At 43.2% G+C, this 19,824-nt stretch overlaps 1 protein-coding gene across 1 annotated transcript in view; it reads left to right on the top strand.

Moving 5' to 3' along the window:
• The window catches only part of WDR36 (WD repeat domain 36), a 66,563-nt gene that overhangs the window by 22,862 nt on the left and 23,877 nt on the right, over positions 1–19,824 (top strand). The window contains exons 12-18 of the mRNA XM_060235615.1: positions 3,108–3,262; positions 3,784–3,898; positions 5,101–5,266; positions 5,805–5,913; positions 6,993–7,072; positions 15,657–15,764; positions 17,162–17,259. Coding sequence (XP_060091598.1) covers positions 3,108–3,262; positions 3,784–3,898; positions 5,101–5,266; positions 5,805–5,913; positions 6,993–7,072; positions 15,657–15,764; positions 17,162–17,259 — 831 coding nt within the window. The remainder of the gene's footprint in view (positions 1–3,107; positions 3,263–3,783; positions 3,899–5,100; positions 5,267–5,804; positions 5,914–6,992; positions 7,073–15,656; positions 15,765–17,161; positions 17,260–19,824) is intronic.

The raw sequence follows: 19,824 nt of genomic DNA, 5'->3' as shown, positions 1-19,824 counted from the left end.
GTATACCAGCTGTATCAATATTGAGAAACATACAGAATTAATTTGCACAAATTATCATTCATCTGTAAGAGTTGAACTCTTACGTAAAACACAACTTGACCCATATGTGTGTGGAAGAAATGTCGTAACATTTTTGAGAAGTTACTGTTGGCATTAACAAAACATTTTTAACTTTGAAATTGTATGTATTCCCAACATTTAGGCACAAATGTATATGTGTTAGGTATAATTTACCTGCAACCATAATGTAGCACTTCCATATTGAGTGTCCTGGTAGCTAGTGGTACACTCCATCCAAATGGCATCTAAAATGGCAAATTAGATTCAGTGTAAGTAGTTGTAAAATCATGCATACTGGGCAGATTATCACAACATGACCTCATTTAAAGTTAGAGTGTATTACAATTCTGATACTCCAATATCTTGAACAAATTGTAGACGTGAAAAGGTGCAGAAAATGACAACCAGAATGGTTAAAGGAAGTTTGTACCTTCCTTCTGATAAAAAATATATAAATAAAACAAATACCAGACAACTAAGGTCTTAAAACTTACAGATAAAAGCCACAACATCTGCTAAGAATATCTTAAATTTGTCCGAGCCAACGCCATAGCCGACTGCACTCCACCATGTTGTTCCTCGCCTCCTTTCTGGTTTATTGGCAACTCAACAATTGAGCAAACAAATTTTTTTAAATATTTGGGGATCACTTTTAATCATAAATTAAGTTGGGATTCACATCGTAACAACACTGTCAACTTGGCTAAATGTTTGATTGCTCAAATTAAATATTTTTTCTTTGCAAGAGGCAACCACTTAGTTCCAGCAATTAAAGTGTTCAAAGCTAAAACGCTAGCCCAATTTTTCTATGGTATCCCTATATGGATCTCAGCATTTACCAGGAAAGTGGAGGGCATTCAAGCCTCATTCTTTAGACAAATTTTTGATTTGTCAAAATGTGTGTCCTACTTTGCTCTCTGCTCTGAAATGGGTCAGTCTTTGGTGGAGACAAAAGCCTGGATCGCAGTGGTTAAATTCTCACTCAGAATTCATTTTAGAACAGATCCTAACAGCCTTCTTGATTGTCTGAAAAGAGATCCATATATCTCATCCTGGTCAGCAGTACTTATGTCCAAACTTAACCAGTTGGGGATAGAGGTTGATGATTTTTTTACATCTGATGAAGAAGAAGATGATATTGGATGTATATCCCGCCCTCCACTCCGAAGAGTCTCAGAGCGGCTCACAATCTCCTTTACCTTCCTCCCCCACAACAGACACCCTGTGAGGTGGGTGGGGCTGGAGAGGACTCTCACAGCAGCTGCCCTTTCAAGGACAACCTCTGCCAGAGCTATGGCTGACCCAAGGCCATGCTAGCAGGTGCAAGTGGAGGAGTGGGGAATCAAACCCGGTTCTCCCAGATAAGAGTCCGCACACTTAACCACTACACCGTACTGGCTCTCATATGAGTCAGAAAATCTGGACCTGGCATTACAAGCCATGGCTAGATGGCTTAGGCTGAGTAGATTGAAACGAAATCCAGCAAAGACAGAGGTCCTTTGCTTGGGTCAGCGTGGTCCGGGAAGGGAAATCCCCCTACTGGCCTTTGACGGTGCGCCACTGACAATGGCGCACAGGGTCAAGAGCTTGGGGGTACTACTGGAGCTAGCCCTGACAATGGAGGCCCATATAGCAGCCACTGCTAAGTCTGCATTCTTTCATCTTAGGTGGGTGAGGCAGTTGGCCCCTTTCCTGGAGCATGGGGATCTGGCAACAGTGATCCATGCAACGGTCACCTCGAGGTTGGACTACTGTAATGCCCTCTACATGGGGCTGCCCCTGTGCCGAACCCGGATGTTGCAGCTAGTGCAGAATGCCGCTGCTTGGCTGTTATTAGGGCTCCCCAGGTGGGAGCACATTCAGCTGGGGCTTCAGGGACTGCACTGGCTGTCAATAATATACCGGATTCGGTACAAGGTGCTGGTTATCACCTTTAAAGCCCTATATGGCCTAGGACCTACCTACCTTAGGGACCGTCTCTCCCCACATGTTCCCCAGAGAGTGCTTAGATCTGGTTCCCAAAATCTGCTAGTAATCCCCAGGCCGAAGGAAGCCTGTCTGAAGTCAACCAGGGATAGGGCCTTTTCAATTACAGCCCCCTGCTGGTGGAACCAGCTACTGGAAGAGGTGAGGGCCTTGCGGAACCTTGGGCAGTTCCTCAAGGCCTGTAAGACAGTCCTCTTCCGGTTGGCATATAACTGACTGGTATCTTAAAAACTGCGAAGGAAGGTTGTAGAATAGCACCGCACTGTTAGATCGTTTTATTTTATTGTTTTAATTGTTGTAAATTATTCAATGTATTTTAATATTTATTAACCTTATTGTTTTGAATTTTATGTTGTAAGCCGCCCTGAGCTTGCCTTGGTGGGGAGGGCGGGACATAAATCGAATAAATAAATAAATATATCTTCAGATGTATTAAATTGAGATTGTTGGAGTTGGAGGAAATGAAACTGCGCCCAACAGACCCTTATATTTGCTCTCCAGCATCCTTAGGTCTTTATGCTTTCTGTGGCAAAATGCCCCATTCTCTATCAGACTTAACTATTCCAAGATCGCAGGGCATTTATGTTGTTCCATTTATCATAACCTCCGTAAAGATTTATTTTGCAAGCTTTCTTTCTCCCTGGTTGACTTTGTCTATTCTGCCACCCTGTTATTATTTATTGAACGATACTGAATGGGAGGTTAGCAAGGCTGTGGCAAAAAATTTTGGCTGACATCCTTAAATTTAAATCTGGCCATGTATGAATGCATCTGTAATCTTGGTTTCATTTTGATTTTATCTCTAATGTTTAAATTTTATATTCTGTGTATTTTTATTCGCAACTATTATACCATTAAAGGTTTGGTATGGACTGGGGAAAGCAATGGCAAACCACCCCGTTAAAAAAAAGTCTGCCGTGAAAACATTGTGAAGCAGCGTCACCCCAGAGTCGGAAACGACTGGTGCTTGCACAGAGGGGACGTTTCCTTTCCTTTCCTTCTGTTTTATAGATGCCTTGTGACTAAGTGTTTTACATTTGACTGTTTTGATTGTATTACAGAGATTGCTCGTCAAAGTGACTGGGATGGGATCATAGCTTGCCATCAGGCTTATTTAACCTGTACCACCTGGAATTATCAGAAAGGTTCAATGGGAGCCCACAAACTGAAACCAGAAAAGTTCTGCAAAAATAAACCTCTTGGCATATATGCAACAGTAAGGACTTCTTGAAAATAAATTGATTGGTGGGGGGTAGTCCTGTTTTTTAATAATGCCATAAAACCTTTTGTTCAGAAACTCATACTTCAGATGATTACATGTTCAATTTTTTAAATGCTTCCTAATTTTTAACTTATAACTGAATAATTTGAGGCATTCTATACCAAGCCAACAGATACAGGTTATATCATGGTCAAGAATGTTGTTGAAGTTCTGCAGAGTCATACATATTGAAAAGTTTCCATGGCTGAAATGAAAACCTGCCATGGAGCAGGACCACACGTGCACATGGGAAATCATGGGCACAGAAATTACTGACAATATGGACATTTTCTGTTTGCTGATCAGCACTGCTGTATTTCTGCTAATCTTAGCACACAGCACTCTGCATTTTTGAGAGATCTTGAGGTTCCAAATGGGTCTTTTATGTTTTACAGGTAAAGTAAATCTACATAGACTTCTCTCTGGTGTGTTAATGCTTCAGCTTTAAGATGTTTTCTCTCTGTTTACCCTGAAAGGCAGTAGATATCACTTCTTGTGGAAACTTTGCTGTAATTGGACTTACATCAGGACAAGTAGATATATACAATATGCAGTCTGGCATTCACAGAGGATGTTATGGCAAGAATAAAGGTGAAAATCTGTTGCTTTTAAAAATTAGAAGCAAGAGCGCCACATTTTCTGCGGCTTATTCTGAAGCTAAAGTACTTGATGCTGCATTAGCATATAGGTTTTTTTTAACCATACCATATAGACTACATACAATATTGTATGCAAATAAATCTTGATCTTGAATAAACACAGCATGCATGAATGCAGTGCTGGTGGAAATATATGCCTGAACATTGTTGATATGTATGGGTGAATCATATGCACACATAAAAGTGTGCATCTGATAACATATTCCTCATGCTTGGGGAGTGGTGGTGGGGTTCATGAATTGCTCCCATGGTTCAGTGCCTAAACCAGACCATACTGTACAGTAAATACTTGGTCTCAACTGCAGATATATAAAAGCTGCTGCCTCAATGGCAGCAAATTAACTATACCTTTGACAGTGATAAGTTGCAAAGGAGATGTAGATAGTAGATCTAAATTAGAGGGATCATTGCATACCTGCAGAGATCTCTAGTAAGAAATCAACTATAGCAATATTATATATTACTACTTCATTCTGAGGCCTGTAAGAAATCTCAGGGAGAAGGAGACAACTTGAAAATTTTAGTTCCCTATAGTTCTGCTTCCAGGATTTTATAAACTCTAAATTTGGGCAAGGTAGTTCTTATCCATGCTCCTCTCCCTCCCTTTTAATGGATTCTTAGTGTGTTTCAGCATTATGTACATCCTGGAGAATATTGAGGCCTCATCAGGCTGTTTGGGGTTCTTTTCCTCCAATTTTTGGTTAATTTACAAATTTTGATTTGGTTTTGCACTTTTGAAGTTTGCAGTTGGCCCTTTTTATTGTAATGATGAAGGAAGCAGATTCTCTTAACCTTTAATGCAAATTTTATCATCTTCTGACATCTATCTGTCTGTTCTGTAACTTGAAATCTCAGTTTTGTTATATACCCTCAATGTTTTTGGTGGCATGGTATCATCCTGTAGGATGGTACACATGGTGTCCCTATTACAGAGCAAAGAAAGAGGTGCTGTGCTTTAGCAAGTTCATATTCTTGAAGGGTTTCATTATTTAGACTGTATACTATTTAGATGGTTTACAAATAACAGTATTTCGTAGCCATCAAATTAAATTTCCCAATTTGCATGTGCTTGTAGAGTAATGGAAAAGTGAAAAAACCTGAATGTTAATCTGTTATTTTTCTTGAATATTAAAGCTCATGAAGGCAGTATAAGAGGAGTAGCAGTGGATGGATTGAACCAGTTTACTATCACAGCAGGCAGTGAAGGGTTTATCAAGTTCTGGAAATTCAAGACTACAGAACTTGTTCATTCTGTTAAATTCCCTACTTCTCCAAGTAAAATGATTCTGCATAGAGACAGGTAAGACTAAAACATTTTGATAAAATAAAATGGAATATGACACCTCTAGTCTTCCATTGCAGATATTTGATAGCTCATGCTTACAGAGCATAGTTGCAGTAATAATGCTTTTTATAAGTTGGGGTCTCCAATGTGACCTTTCTTGGTACCCACCAAGTGTTTTTAGAAAGTGGACAATACCAGTGGGGCTTCTGTGCAGCAGAGCTTCTAATTGCTCATTGGAGCTCTGATTGGACGTGCAGATCCTAAAAAAGAATGCTTTGACAACACTTGTCACCGCAGCACAAGGATCTTATTATTATGATATCTATACTAAACTTTTCCTTTTGGCTCAAATATAAAACCTTCCACCAACTTAAGTGGTTGTTCTGTTGGAGGAAGAGCCACTTCAGTTGGAGGAAGGCTGCTTGGGGGATGGTGGCATTCACTACAATATCTTGTATTCTTGTATTCCTGAGAAAACAATGTTCTCAAGAAAATATTAACATTGCTCGTTTTTTCTATTCTGTATTAATTTGTATCGTTCGAATTTTGCCAGTGGCCTTCTGGGAATTGCACTGGATGACTTTGGCATTAGTATTCTGGATGTAGAAACAAGAAAAATCATCAGAAACTTTTCAGGGCATCAGGGCAAGATAAATGATATGGTAAGACTGTATTTGTGAACTTTAAGGTGTACAAGCTGGGGATCCATAAGATTCAAAGGGCATGAAAACCCCATCCATCTAAACTGGCCACATTTTAAACTTTCCTACGTGTTTCCACTTTCACTCCCCCCCATCCCCCCCCCCCCCAAAAAAAAAACCCACCCTGCAGTCATATTGGTGTTGCCTAGGCCAAGGTTCTTATTCTTCAGTTTTGGGCAACCACACAAGCTGACTGTGATGTCATGATATCTTGGTTGTCATTCTCCATTTGGGGTGGGGATGTACCCTCCAGCTTACTTCTAAGTTGGGGGATTCCCCCAGGTGAATAGAAAAACCTCCTATATCTATGCATGGCTTGATATGCAGATTTTTCACTCTGCAGTTTTGGGCCATGTTCAGAGTTGGATATAACAATGGAAGGTTATTTACATTGTTAGGTCTTGCAATTTGGAGCTTATGCAGAAGCAAATGTATATGCTCATGTAGGAATTGATTAGTTTAGGAGCACCTGATCCTGTAACAGTAATGAAAATAATATGGCTCTGATTATTGTCTGATTAGTATATAGTATAATAGGAGTTTAATATCTGGGAAAGCTGCTATATGTAACAAATATGCTTTTTTGTGTATTCTTTGTTCTTAAATATATTAATTATTGAACAGTTTCTCTACAACTGTACATTGCGTCTTCTAATAAGTTCATTAAGGAAAACAGGGAAGTACACTCTAGCATTTCAATTCTGAACTAATTACTTGGTAGTATGCTCTTTAGAACTCTGTTATTTTGGGTGATAGTGAAAACCTCTAGCCAGTTAGTCAGTTACTTGCCATCATGATTATGGAAAAAGTCATCTGAAACCAATAAGAGGCATTCAAGTTAACAAATCTTATTTGTTTTTCTAAAACTTGAGTACTGTTAACTTTACCATTATATAGTATAGCCAGTGGTCTCTAGTTTACACAGTTTTTTTAGATTTACTTTGTAGCATTGTTTCAGTAATTCATAAATGTCAAAATAAACCTGTCGATGTTCTTGTGCTACTATTAAACCAAATTTGATGAATAATCTTTCATTGTAGACTTTCAGTCCTGATGGTCGTTGGCTAATAACTGCATCAATGGATTGCACCATTAGGACATGGGATCTCCCATCTGGATGGTAAGTAAATTTAGAGATTACAGGTAGCTGTTACTTTTATGAAACACATGTATATTGTAATTTAAGTCAGATTTGTGGAACAGAAAATTTGTCTGAGGTGTCCCTTAAGTATTCAAACCCCTGATACAGTCTTTTCTACACAATCAGTATTTATTTATTTGAATCAGTATTTATTTATTTGAAGATTTATAGCAGGACTCTAGGCGATGTACAACAGAGATAAAAACATTAAGCATAAGTAAACAATTAAAAATAACGATTATTTACAATCTAAAATCAGAAGGCAAAATTGCAGTTGAAGACTGCCAACCTACTTCGTGGGTAGGGGGGAAGAGGGTGAAACAAATATGGAGAGCAGAAGAAGGTGCCAGCCTGGATCACAACCATAGCTGTCCTCTACCCAAAGTCTGTCAGAATAGATTGTTAAATTTAATCAATTCCATGAATTTTCAAAATATCCTAGTGCAAAAAGTGCCTCCAAGATTTCAGGAATTATTGTTGATTGTATCAACAACTTTTCCGTAAATCAGTGGTTCCCAACCCTTATTGTATGGTGACCCAGAGCACTGCAAAAACCTGGGATCCACTTTCACAGGCCAAGGACCCACAGGTTTGGAGCCTACTTTTGTTTTTGGTTGCACAGGCTGGGAAATACTACAGTAGATATTTATTTATTTAAAACATTTATTAGCTACCTATGTGTCTTATGGAACTCAAGGTGGCTTACAATATAAGTAAAACATTATAAAAAACAATGATAAAATTAATTGAAAAGTCATAATTTAAAACTCTAAATAGGACAGGTGCACATATCTTAGGAGGTTATTCCATAATTGTGGGGTTGCCATGGAAAATGCCCTCTCCTGTGTACTACTGAGTACCTTTAATTGGTGGGACACATAGGAGGTTGTCTTCCCAGGCAGTAACACGTGGGAGTAGACAATCCTTCAGATACCCTGGCCTCAAACCATGTAGGGCTTTCAAGGAAAAAACCCAACACCTTGAATTGAATGTGGGAGCAGATCGGTAGTCAGGGTAATTGCTCTAGTATTGGGGTCACATACTCCCAGTAGCTGGGCCTGACCAGCAGTCTAGCTGCAGCATTCTTCACTAACTGCAGCTTCCAAACACTCCCCAAGGGTAGCCCCAAATATAGCACATTATAGTAGTCCAACCTAGATGTAACTAAGGCATTGATCATATGGCTAGATTAGAGAGAGCTGCACTGGTTGCCTGTTGTGTTCCGAGTTCGCTTCAAGGTGTTGGTATTAACCTTTAAAGCCCTTTATGGTCAGGGACCTGCCTATCTACGGGACCGCCTTTCCCCATATATCCCCCAGAGAGCACTGCGATCAGGGACAAAAAATCTGCTGTCTGCCCCTGGCCCAAAAGAAGCCAGGCTATGCGCAACAAGATCTAGGGCCTTCTCGGTGGCAGCACCAGAACTCTGGAACACCCTCCCAGAAGCTATAAGGGCCCTGCGGGATCTGTCGGCGTTCCGCAGGGCCTGTAAGACCGAACTGTTTAGACAGGCATTTCTGGTTGACTGAAAATGAGCTGCCACCGGACATCCTACAGAAGCTGGTGGTCATAGTCAGAACCCAATACCGCCAGACTGGATCGAGATAGCGTAATGGTTTTAAACTGATAAATGTATTATGGTTTTATATGTTTTATGGAATTGATTGTTTTTATGATACTGTAATTTTTATGATACGGAGAGGGCGGGATATAAATGCAAAGTAATAAATAAATAAATAAATAAATAAATTTAATTAGGAATAGACACAGCTGACGCACCAGCCAGAGTTGGGCAAGCATTACAGCAGCCATTGGGTTTTCTGAGGTGACCACTGTGTCAGGCAGCACCCCTGTGAAACTAGTTTTCAAGGGAAGTATAACCCAAGCAAGACGGGAGATCTGAAGTCCCTGGTCTGCTATGGCTATCTTGCCTTCTTCCCTCCCTCACACACAGGCTTTCTCTTATTTTACTTCTTTCTTTATTTCTAAGCAGCCCCTATATCTATGTTCTTTTTTATTAGTCTATGGTTGTCCCACCCAGTCAAATTATTATATATTTAGATGCTGGAACTGAGGAAAGAGACAAAATTATCGTCTTAACTTGTAAAGCTTCTTCGCGGTCTCTGTGCATCACACTGATGGGATTCGGCGCCAGCGCCGATCTCGATCAGTAAACTTATGAATGTTTATCCGTTTTAGATGTATTTAAATGGTTTTAATGGTTTAAATGGTTTAATGGTTTCAGATGTATTTAAATGGTTTATGAATATGTGTGTTTGATGTGTTGGTATGTTTGTGGAAGAGCACCTCATTTCGTTGCTCTCTTTTTGTTGAGAACAATGACAATAAATTCATCTATCTTAAAAGCTGTGGATTTCCGTGCTGACGTCCCAGTGCGCACGCCCAGAAGCCCCACTGCGCATGCCCACTGAGACCGCCGCGCTGATCAGTCAATCTTTCGTTGCTTCGGTCAGTTAACTTCTTTATTCAAAAATAAATATAAATAATAATAATAAACTTTTATTTATACCCCGCCCTCCCCGCCTAGGCAGGCTCAGGGCGGCTAACAAGACATGGTAAAACCATGATACAAATAAAACAGAATACAATAATTAATAATTTAAATAGTAAAACCAATAAAACAGTATAACATTATAGTACAATCAATATGTGCAAGCAAAATACGTGCGAGATGGCTCGGTGTTATTGATATTATCAGGAGTTCCGTCTTAAAAAGCTAATTGGAAGAGGGGGGTTTTGCAGGCCCTGTGGAACTGGTTAAGATCCTGTAGGGCCCGCACCTCCTCCGGCAGTTGATTCCACCATTGGGGGGCCTTTGTAGAGAACGCCTGTTCTCTGGTAGTTTTTAATTTGGTTTCTTTTGGCGCAGGGATTTCTAAAAGATTTTTTGAGCTTGATCGCAGTGCTCTCTGGGGAACATATGGAGAGAGGCGGTCCCTAAGATAGACAGGTCCTCGACCATATAGGGCTTTAAAGGTAATAACCAGCACCTTGTAACGAACCCGGTAAACAATTGGTAGCCAGTGCAACTCCCGCAGCCCAGACTGCACATGTTCCCACCGAGGCAGTCCCAATAGCAGCCTGGCTGCTGCATTTTGCACTAGCTACAGTTTCCGGGTTCGGTACAGGGGCAGCCCCATGTAGAGGGCATTACAGTAGTCTAACCTCGAGGTGACCGTAGCGTGGATCACTGTTGCCAGGTCACCGCGCTCCAGGAAGGGGGCTAACTGCCTCGCCCTCCTAAGATGAAAAAAGGCGGACTTGGCAGTAGCTGCTATCTGGGCCTCCATTGTCAAGGAAGGCTCCAGTAGAACTCCCAAGCTCTTAACTCTGCGCACTGCTACCAGTTGCGCCCCATCAAAAGCTGGGAGGGGGACCCCATTCCCTAAACCGCCGCGATCCAGGCAAAGGACCTCTTCTTTGCTGGATTCAATTTCAGCCCACTCAGCTTAATCCAGTCTGCCACGGCTTGCAACGCCCGGTTCAGATTTTCCGGGGCATTGTCAGTCCGGTCACCCATCAGTAGATAGAGCTGGGTGTCATCAGCGTACTGATGACAACCCAGCTCATATCTTCGGGCAATCTGGGCAAGGGGGCGCATAAAGATGTTAAATAACATCGGAGAGAGAACTGCTCCCTGCGGCACCCCACAATTAAGTGAGTGTCTCTTGGATAGCTCTCCTCCAATTGCCACCCTTTGTCCCCGACCCTCAAGGAAAGAGGAAAGCCACTGTAAAGCTAACCCCTGAATCCCTGCGTCGGTGAGGCGGTGGGCCAGCAGCCGGTGATAGACCATATCGAACGCAGCCGATAGGTCTAACAGCAGCAAAACTGCCTCGCCGCCTCGATCCAGATGTCTCCGGAGGTCATCCATGAGAGTGACCAAGACTGTCTCTGTCCCATGTCCCGGGCGGAAGCCGGACTGGAATGGATCTAAGGTGGAAGCATCCTCCAGAAAACTCTGCAGCTGCAACGCAACAGCCCTCTCGATGACTTTGCCCAAAAAGGGCAAATTCGAGACCGGCCGGTAGTGCGCCAATTCGGTCGGGTCTGATGTAACCTTTAAGAGAGGGCGGACCATTGCCTCCTTCAGAGGGGATGGACAACGGCCCTCTGAAAGAGATCTATTTATGATGTCCCGTATAAGGCATCTTAGCTCCTCCAGGCAGGCTTTAATTAGCCAGGAGGGGCATGGGTCAAGATCACAAGTCGTTGAACGTGCAGCAGAGAGGACTCTGTCAACTTCCTCCAAGCTGAGCGGGTCGAAATGATCCAGGGTCAAACTGGAAGGCAGGCACGGAGCCTCTAGTTTACATACTGAATCCAATATGGCAGGGCAGTCGCGGCGAAGCGATTGGACTTTGTCTGCAAAATATTTTGCAAAAGCCTCACAGCCTATCTCTAATTCCTTAACATTTGGTTTGCCCTGTGGCAATGTAGTGAGTGTTCGAATTATCCTAAATAATTGTGCTTTGTGTGAATTTGCAGACGCAATCTTAGCCGCAAAGTACGTTTTCTTTGTGGCCTTGACTGCCATCTATAGGATCTCATAAATTCCCTATAAGATGCTCTAATCGCTTCGTCTCGAGTACGCCGCCATTGCCTCTCTAGCCGTCTGAGGCCTTGTTTCAGCTGGCGTAGTTCCGGGGTATACCACGGTGCCAGCCTAGTCCGGGGTTGCAGAGGGCGTCGAGGTGTGATCTCTTCGATAGCCCTGGAGAGTCGGCTATGCCAGACCTCGACCAGGGCCTCAAAAAAATTGCCAGAGGGCCAGGGATCCTGAAGAGCCATTTGTAACCATTCCGGGTCCATTTGGCTCTGCGGGCCAGCCATAATAGGCTCGCTGCCTAAGCAGGTTTGGGGTGGAGTGTTCATACGAGCTTTAAGAGCGCGGTGGTCTGACCATGGCACAGCTTCTATAGTTATATCATCCACCACAACCCCGGCTGCAAAAATCAAGTCTAACAAGTGCCCGGCCTGGTACGTGGGGGATGTCACAAATTGAGAGTGTCCTAGTGTCGCCATGGATGACACTAGGTCCATCGCCTGACTAGAGGCCGGGTCATCCGCATGGACGTTGAAGTCACCCAGGATCACCAGCCTTGGGTGCTCCAACGCCCAGCCTGCCACCGCCTCGAGCAGGGGACGGTAAGGCGTTGGCTGGTGCGCTAGTTATAGTTATAGTTGTAGTTAGTTATAGTTCTTAGTTATAGTGGTTCATAAGTATTTGGGGAGCGTGGGTTTGAAGACCTTTTTTTCCCCGCTCTTCCACCCCCCCCTTCCCCAACCTGTCCTTTCTTCTATTTTTTTGTATGGAAAGTCGTTGGGGATTTTTCAGGAGGTGCTCAGGTGTGGGAGTAAAATCACCCCTCTGGACGGACATTCGTTGTGCCTGTTGTGCCTTGGGGAGCTCCATAGAACGGACCGATCGTCCCTTTCCCAACGCTGATCGCCCTCACAAACATTCGGGCTCGGCTGCTCTGTCAGATTCCTCTACGCCTGCTAAGTGGCATAAGGAGGATAAGGGCGCTCATGCGTAGAAGAAGAAGAGGGCTAAGAGATCGGATAATCCAAAGCACACCAAATCTGTCTCTCCAGCTTCTCCGACCTCACCATCGGACCCGACGGCACCAATCGTTCCACCATTGAAGCTCTTCGCTTCACCGGGTCGTCGGCTAAGCCCTCCGATCCTCACCTCGATTTCGACTGAGTTAGTCATATCCTCCGACTCTGATCAAGAGATAGAACCGGCACAGCATCCCAGTTCCGAGAAGAGCCCACCTAATCGATCCCGAAGGGTGGCTGAGGTCTCTCGATCCCGAAGCCCGCTTCCTCGAGGTCGACTGGAAGAATCGCGAAGAATCTTCAAGAAACCGCTCTCCTCAATACCGAGAGATCGATCGTTCTCCTCCTCACTGCCTGCCTTCGCAAATCCCGTGGGATCAGCATCAGTGGCAGTACTTATACGGGCCGTATCCCATGCAACCTTCTTTTTCTTGGTTTCCTCCTCGCGAGATGGACTTGGATCAGTTCTCCAAAGCTTCCCATCGATCCCGAATCTCTTATCGACCATCCAGATGAGCACCCTCTGCGTCTTTGTCGAAGCCGCCTGATGTCAAGCTGATTCGACATCATCGGGACCCCGCTCAACAGATTTCTTCGGCGCAATCTAAGGGCATAACAATGGACCCTGTGTCATCCCCGACTCCACATTTATCGGAGCGCTCTGACTCTCCTGATGTGTCACCCAGGTCCATTGAAGGGTCGACCCCAGAGGAACAAGAATCATCACCTGGGGAACCCTCTCCACCGCAGAAGATAGCAGAGGAGCAACCCATTTCGCCTTCTGAGGACTTAAAGTCTTATGGAGACCTCATTAAGCATATGGCTTAGTCTTTATCCCTCACTACAGTCCAACCTCAACCAGTGATTACAGACACCGTCTTTGACATTGTTCAAATGGACACTTCTACTGCAGTAGCTCTACCACTTATTACTGTCATGCTACACACTGCAAAATCATCTTGGGAGAAACCAGTTTCCATGCCCATCTCATCGCGTAGGCTGGACCACATGTATCGCATACAAAAGTCCAGTGCAGACTTCCTCTGCACCCACCCCAAACTGAATTCTGTAGTAGTGTCCTCATCTTCCAAGGCGAAGAAGACACACTCTGCTCTGCCAGACAAGGAAGGAAAGAAATTGGACAGCCTGGAAAGGATCCACAAACCAATTGCCCTTTCATCACACCCTCGCCAGCCTACAAATAGCAGCTCTCCAGCAGCCCTGGCCCCACTCAATGCACAGCAGCCAAGAAGGTCAGAGCGCCTGCTCGGCTGCACTGAGGATGTTCTCCGCAGCTGAGAACGAAACGTCTGGAAGGAAAACTTTCTCCAGTAGAACACGGCACTTGAGCCCGAAAGATTCTACAAACCCTAGTGATGTTACCAGCCGTGAGAACCTGAAAACTTAGATAATATATTGTTGATTTCTATTGCCTGGCAGCTTTGAAACTGTCTTTCTATGTTTGTTTTTTGCCCAAATCCTATTGCTTCTCCTTGACTAAGCTTGTACACAATTTAACTTCCAACCCAAAAGCTGCAGTGCATCAGCCCTTCCAGTGCCAAACTAACCAGCTGCTCTGGGCCTTTTGTGCATTTGTGCACCAGCTTTGGAGCAACTTTCTATCACCTTGCCCTGAGTTAATTTTTTATGCAAACCTCCCACCATTTGGGATGCCTTTCTCATAAGAAAGTTACTACCTTTTTTGTTTTTTTACAGTCTTTTAATTAAAGCTTTAAAACTTCATTGGGGGGAGGAGGAAGGGTATATGTCTTACACTTGTATGCTGTTGTAGTTGTTCTGTCCCCATGGACAGAAGACTGACTGAAAAAAACAAGGGGGAGGAAGACCTCCAGCTTCTTCCAGAGTAATAACACCTTGATTAACCCTCCCTGCAAGCAGACTCAGGGTGGATTACAACATATAAAATAACATAGGTAAAACATAAGTATATTAAACAGTTAAAATAAGATTTAAAACAGACAACCATTGGCTAGGAAAACACAAAGTCAGAGACTGCTGCCGCTGAGCACAAACTTCTCAGCACTGACCCGTGCAGAGAAAGGCTGTGGTAGGGAGGCCAAGTTACATGGATGCCTGTTGCCTCAACCAGGCCTGGTGGAACAGCTCCGTTTTCCAGGCCCCGCAAAATGGTAAAAGGTCCAGCAGGACCCTGATCACGAGGGGGAGCATATTCTACCAGGCTGGGGCCAGGGCAGAAAATGACTAATCGGACGTGGACGTCATTTAGGCCAGGGATAACCAGTAGGTGTTGATTGGCTGAGCGTAAGGCTCTTTGGGGCACAAATGGGGAGAGGCAGTCCTTCAGATATGTTGGTCCCAGGCCATGCAAGACTTTAAAGGTTAATTGCAACACCTTGAAATGGATCCAGTACTCGATTGGTAGCCTGCTTGGTTGGCGACGCACTGGCCGAATGCAAGCTCGCACAGGCGATGCAATCAGCAGATGCGCTGCTGCATTCTGCACCAGCTGGAATTTCCAGATCAGTCCCAAGGGCAAACCTACATATATTATCCTTTATATCTGAGACTTTTTGTTTATACATTTCTTTCTGTTGGGGCTTCAGTATTTTTGTCCAGCTTCTATACTTCAGTTCCGTAGTTCAAAGAGGAGAAAAAGGTTTTTTTAAATTCACACTGAGCATATTCAAACTCCTAGGTGTAGTTCTTGGGATGCTTACCATAGTATTTAGTATACAGTAATAAATGGTGAGATAAGAGGTTGTCTTGCTCCCCGCAAGCAGCTTAAATAGAATTTTTATGGAAATATAAATTTTAGTGTCCCAGGAAAAAAACTTAAGTCAAGAGAGAGCTTAGCTACACATGATGTTTTATTGGATTCTTTGAAGTATGTGCTGTTTCATATTTACTGCATCCGCTTTCATGCATTATATACCAGCTAGTAATGGAAACATACCATCTATTATGTGATAGGAACAGATTCTTTTTCTCTTTGTAGCCTGGTAGACTGTTTCCTGTTAGATTCAGCAGCAGTAAGCATCACTATGTCTCCTACTGGAGATTTTCTAGCTTCTTCCCATGTGGATGACCTTGGAATTTACTTGTGGTAAGTCTATGTGATGAAATTATTTCATCGAATAGTTTTATATGTTTAGATGTTAAATATTTAGAGTGGATACTGGGGCTGTTAACTGAAAGGTTGGTGATTCGGGCCCACCCAGGGACGCCAGAGGAGCCCTGTGACGCAGAGTGGTAAGCTGCAGTACTGCAGTCTGAGCTCTCTGCTCATGATCTGAGTTCGATCCTGGCGGAAGCTGGGTTCAGGTAGCCAGCTCAAGGTTGACTCAGCCTTCCATCCTTCCAAGGTTGGTAAAATAAGTACCCAGCTTCGCTGAGGGGAAAGTGTAGATGACTGGGGAAGGCAATGGCAAGCTACCCCATAAAAAAGTCTGCCGTGAAAACATTGTGATGTGATGTCACCCCATAGTTGGAAACGACTGGTGCTTGCACAGGGGACTACCTTTACCTTTACTGTTTTTTGAAATTGTAAGAGAACTCATTGGTTAGAAAAGAATGGAGATTGATTAAATGCATAGCACAACTATGTAGTAGAGTGACTCCTTTTAGAATCTTGGGGAAAGAGAGACAGTTAAGGAATTGACAGTTGAGAAATGCCAGTTGGAGAAATGACTTCTCTTTGGAAGTAGTGGCTACAACTCAGCAGAATAGAGCTGTGAAGCCTAGGAAGTTTTTACTGTTAAGAGATCATTCTGAACAGCTGTTACCTGGGTAGTAAAAACAACAACCTGGGATCACAGTTCATATTATAGGCAATACAAAAAAATTCCCACTGTGATATACTGCCTAACAACATTTAGTAAAACCTTTTTAAGAGTCACAAATGTTGTGTACACATTATAAAGTACAACTTTTCAATATTACAAAGAAAGATCCATCCCAATGAGAATCCAGATATAGGCTCATTTCATCACAAATATTCCTCAGGTGTATTTCTGTTTCCTTCAAAGTTATCAGCCTCTTGTTATAATCAATGTTGATATGGGGAGCAAGCCAAGCCGTAACCTCTTCTCCAAACAGATTCAAAAGCCTTCTGAATTTGGCTGGCAAAATGCTCTCTGCAACTTCTTTATTTACTTCACAGTCTCTCGTATCGGAATAAACCATGGTAATTATAATGAGATACAACACAAAGCTGAATGGAAGAGGATAGTTTTTAAAATTTTTAATGAATGATTTTTAAAATTTATTATTGATTATTATTAAGAACTTACCTCTCAATACTACTTGTGTTTATATTTGTATTAGGAGCAAGCCATTCCTAAGCCTCTTCTCTAACCAAATACAAAAACTTTCTGAATTTTGATGGCAAATTGCTCTCAATTCATGTATTAATTTAAGAGCAAGCCAGTCCTGAACATCTTTTCTTATCAGAAGCCTTTCCCCCCCCACCACCAATTGGCTAATGTTTTTGTCTCCCCCCAGGTCTAACCGCTCTTTGTATTCGCTTGTCTCTTTGCGTCCACTTCCTGCTGATTATGAGCCTTCAGTAGTAATGCTACCTGGATCCAGTCCAGCTGAAGGTATTTATTATGCATGTTGCTAGATTTTGCCCTGTGTTCCAGGCAGCAAGACAGATTTTTTAAAAAATGTTTAACTGCTTTGTTTGTGTTTGGCCAAAGAAGTTTTGTCTTCTGTATATAAATTGTATGTGTGCACAAATCCTCCTTTAGTCATAAAACCAAAGCTGTGGTGGCAAATTCCGGTGTCCTGATTCATTGCAGTCACCGAGATTGTACTGCACCACCGAGATTGTACTGCACCACTCTGTCACCACTTCCCACTTGGTAGTCTCTCTGTCACCCATCCACTACAGCCTTCCCCACGTTCTTGCAGGATTGGCTCGCAATCCGTCTCTGCCATACCGTTAGCTGATTCTGCTCTTCCCCCCTCACCATCAGCCCCCTCAGGCAAGAACCCCATCAGAAGGCCACTGATCTCTGAGGGAGACAGTTCTCTGCTAGGGGTTTATTGATCACTGCTGCCTCTCCTCAGGGCCCTGTCTACCTTCCTTCTTTTCATTTTTCTTTCACTCCTTTCTCTCCCTCTCTTTTCTACTTCCCCCTTCTGTTCTTTCTCTCTTCTCTGTATCTCTGTCTTTCAGTCTTTGTATTTCATTCTATCTACCTACCTTCCTCCCTTTAATTCACACAAACTGTACCAGTTACATCTCTTCAACTGACAAGAAATGTTTGTTCACAGCAGGGGGGGGGCATTTCAATAGCAGCAGATAAGCAGAGGGGGAGAAAGGGAGGCTTGCGATGGCTTTCTTCACAGTGTCAGCTGCCTGATTTTTCCAGCCATTTCCTCCTGGGGAACTGCTGTTGCCAATCTCCTGGTGCTTGGTTCCCCCTCCCCACTGTGAAGAAATACTGTCCTTTTCCTATGTAGAGGCTGCCAGGTTGCCAATTCCAGGTTAGGAAATTCCGGGGTTGGAAAATGGCGAGCTGAGTTGCTTTCCCTAACGGGGGCAGGCTGGCACTTCTGTTCAGGATAGTAAAAGGCAAATTAATGCCTTCTGCCTACATTTCTCAGCTAGAGAATTGTCTAAGATATACGCAGATACTTTGAAGAGACTTACCTTGGCTGAAAGGGAGTCCCGGGGGGGTGGTCCTTTGAGGCTTTGAGGGATCTCTGAAGAGAAGTTGCATATTCATTATCTGCAGAAGTTTCCAGAGTCATCAATTTGGCATAAGCTCGACAGGATCCAACCTTCTTTTACAATTTTAAACATCTAATCTCAAAGGACTGTTGTTGGTTTATATAAACTACGGAAAAAAGGTACTGTTTGCTATCTCTTCATTCCGGGACTAATTAAAGTTAAACAAAACAAAAGTAAAAAGTGGGAGTTGGAAATACTGAAAGCCTGAAAGGAGAAGAAGGTAAGAGGCTAAATTTGAACTTTGTAAACTTAAAAGACAATGTTAAAAGAAGAAAGGAATTTATTGTTTAGTCTATCTGTGGTTGAGGAGGAGGCACCATTGTCACAGACCTGCAGTTCTCACAGTCAACACAGGAAATACGTCAGATATCGTGTGATTTCTCTACCAGTGAAATGAGATTTGAAGGCAAGAAAAGCATGAAGTATTGGAGCAAGAAGAAGGAAGTCAACGAAGCAAACAGCCTACTCTAGGATTATAATACCAGAAAGAAACATCGGTGGCCATTGTTGTTGGGAGAACTAAGTTTTAACATTGTTTTTAAAGTGATTGGGACATTAAAAATTGGTGGCGTTAACAGATTTGGCAATTTAAAAAGTACTACTGTTGGGTAGTAGATAAGATGATTTGAACTGGTAAAAGGGAAAAAAGGAAAAAAATTAAAGTGAAGCAAAAGTTGTGACTGCCATTTTGGGAGAAATAAAAGCTTTAAACATTAATATCTGAGCCTGGGAGGCTCAGAGGAAAGTGAAATTGGGTGCATTGGAAAGGGCAAGCTTCACTTTATCAAACCTGATGGTTCAAATTTAATTTGGTGAGATTAAAATTTGTGATTTTTTTTATATGTCAGACCTGAAACAAACTCGTGCTAGGTCTGCTTCAGTAGAGAAAATGCAAGCCCAATTAGATGCAATGGAAGCTAGGATAATGAAGGGGGTGAAAGAAATGATAACTGCCTCTAAAAAAGAAATAAGAAAGGATATTGAGGACTCAAAGAAAGAATTAAAAAAAGAAATAGAGAATCTCAGAAATGACAGTGTGGTAATAACAAAGAAAGTACAAGAAGTGGAAGAGTGTCATGGGTGCTGGGGATCCTGCAGAGGAAGTTGAGCCTGCAGGAGAAACTGTGCCCCTGCCACCTGCACCAGTGCCCCTGCCTCCTGCTGGAGAAGATCCCAGCCCCCCTGCCTCGTCCTCTCGGGTGGCGCGTGTGCGTGACCGCCTCCATCAGGAACTCAGGGATCGGAGGAGGGCGGCACGCTCACAAGCAAGACGCTCCCTGAGCCCTGAGTTTTGAGAGGATTCTGGCCCTTCTAAGAGCAAGGATGCTTGAGTTGCAACAGGATCCTGGCTGCCTCTCTGAGCCAGCAATTAGCCCAAATGGGCAACAGCCAGCAGAGGGCTATATAGCTGTAGGCTTTGGGAGGA

The sequence above is a fragment of the Heteronotia binoei genome, chromosome 4 (assembly GCF_032191835.1).
Source record: "Heteronotia binoei isolate CCM8104 ecotype False Entrance Well chromosome 4, APGP_CSIRO_Hbin_v1, whole genome shotgun sequence".
Taxonomy (NCBI): domain Eukaryota; kingdom Metazoa; phylum Chordata; class Lepidosauria; order Squamata; family Gekkonidae; genus Heteronotia; species Heteronotia binoei.
The sequence above is the reverse complement of the archived record's forward strand: the minus strand, read 5'-3'. Positions and strand labels throughout refer to the sequence as shown.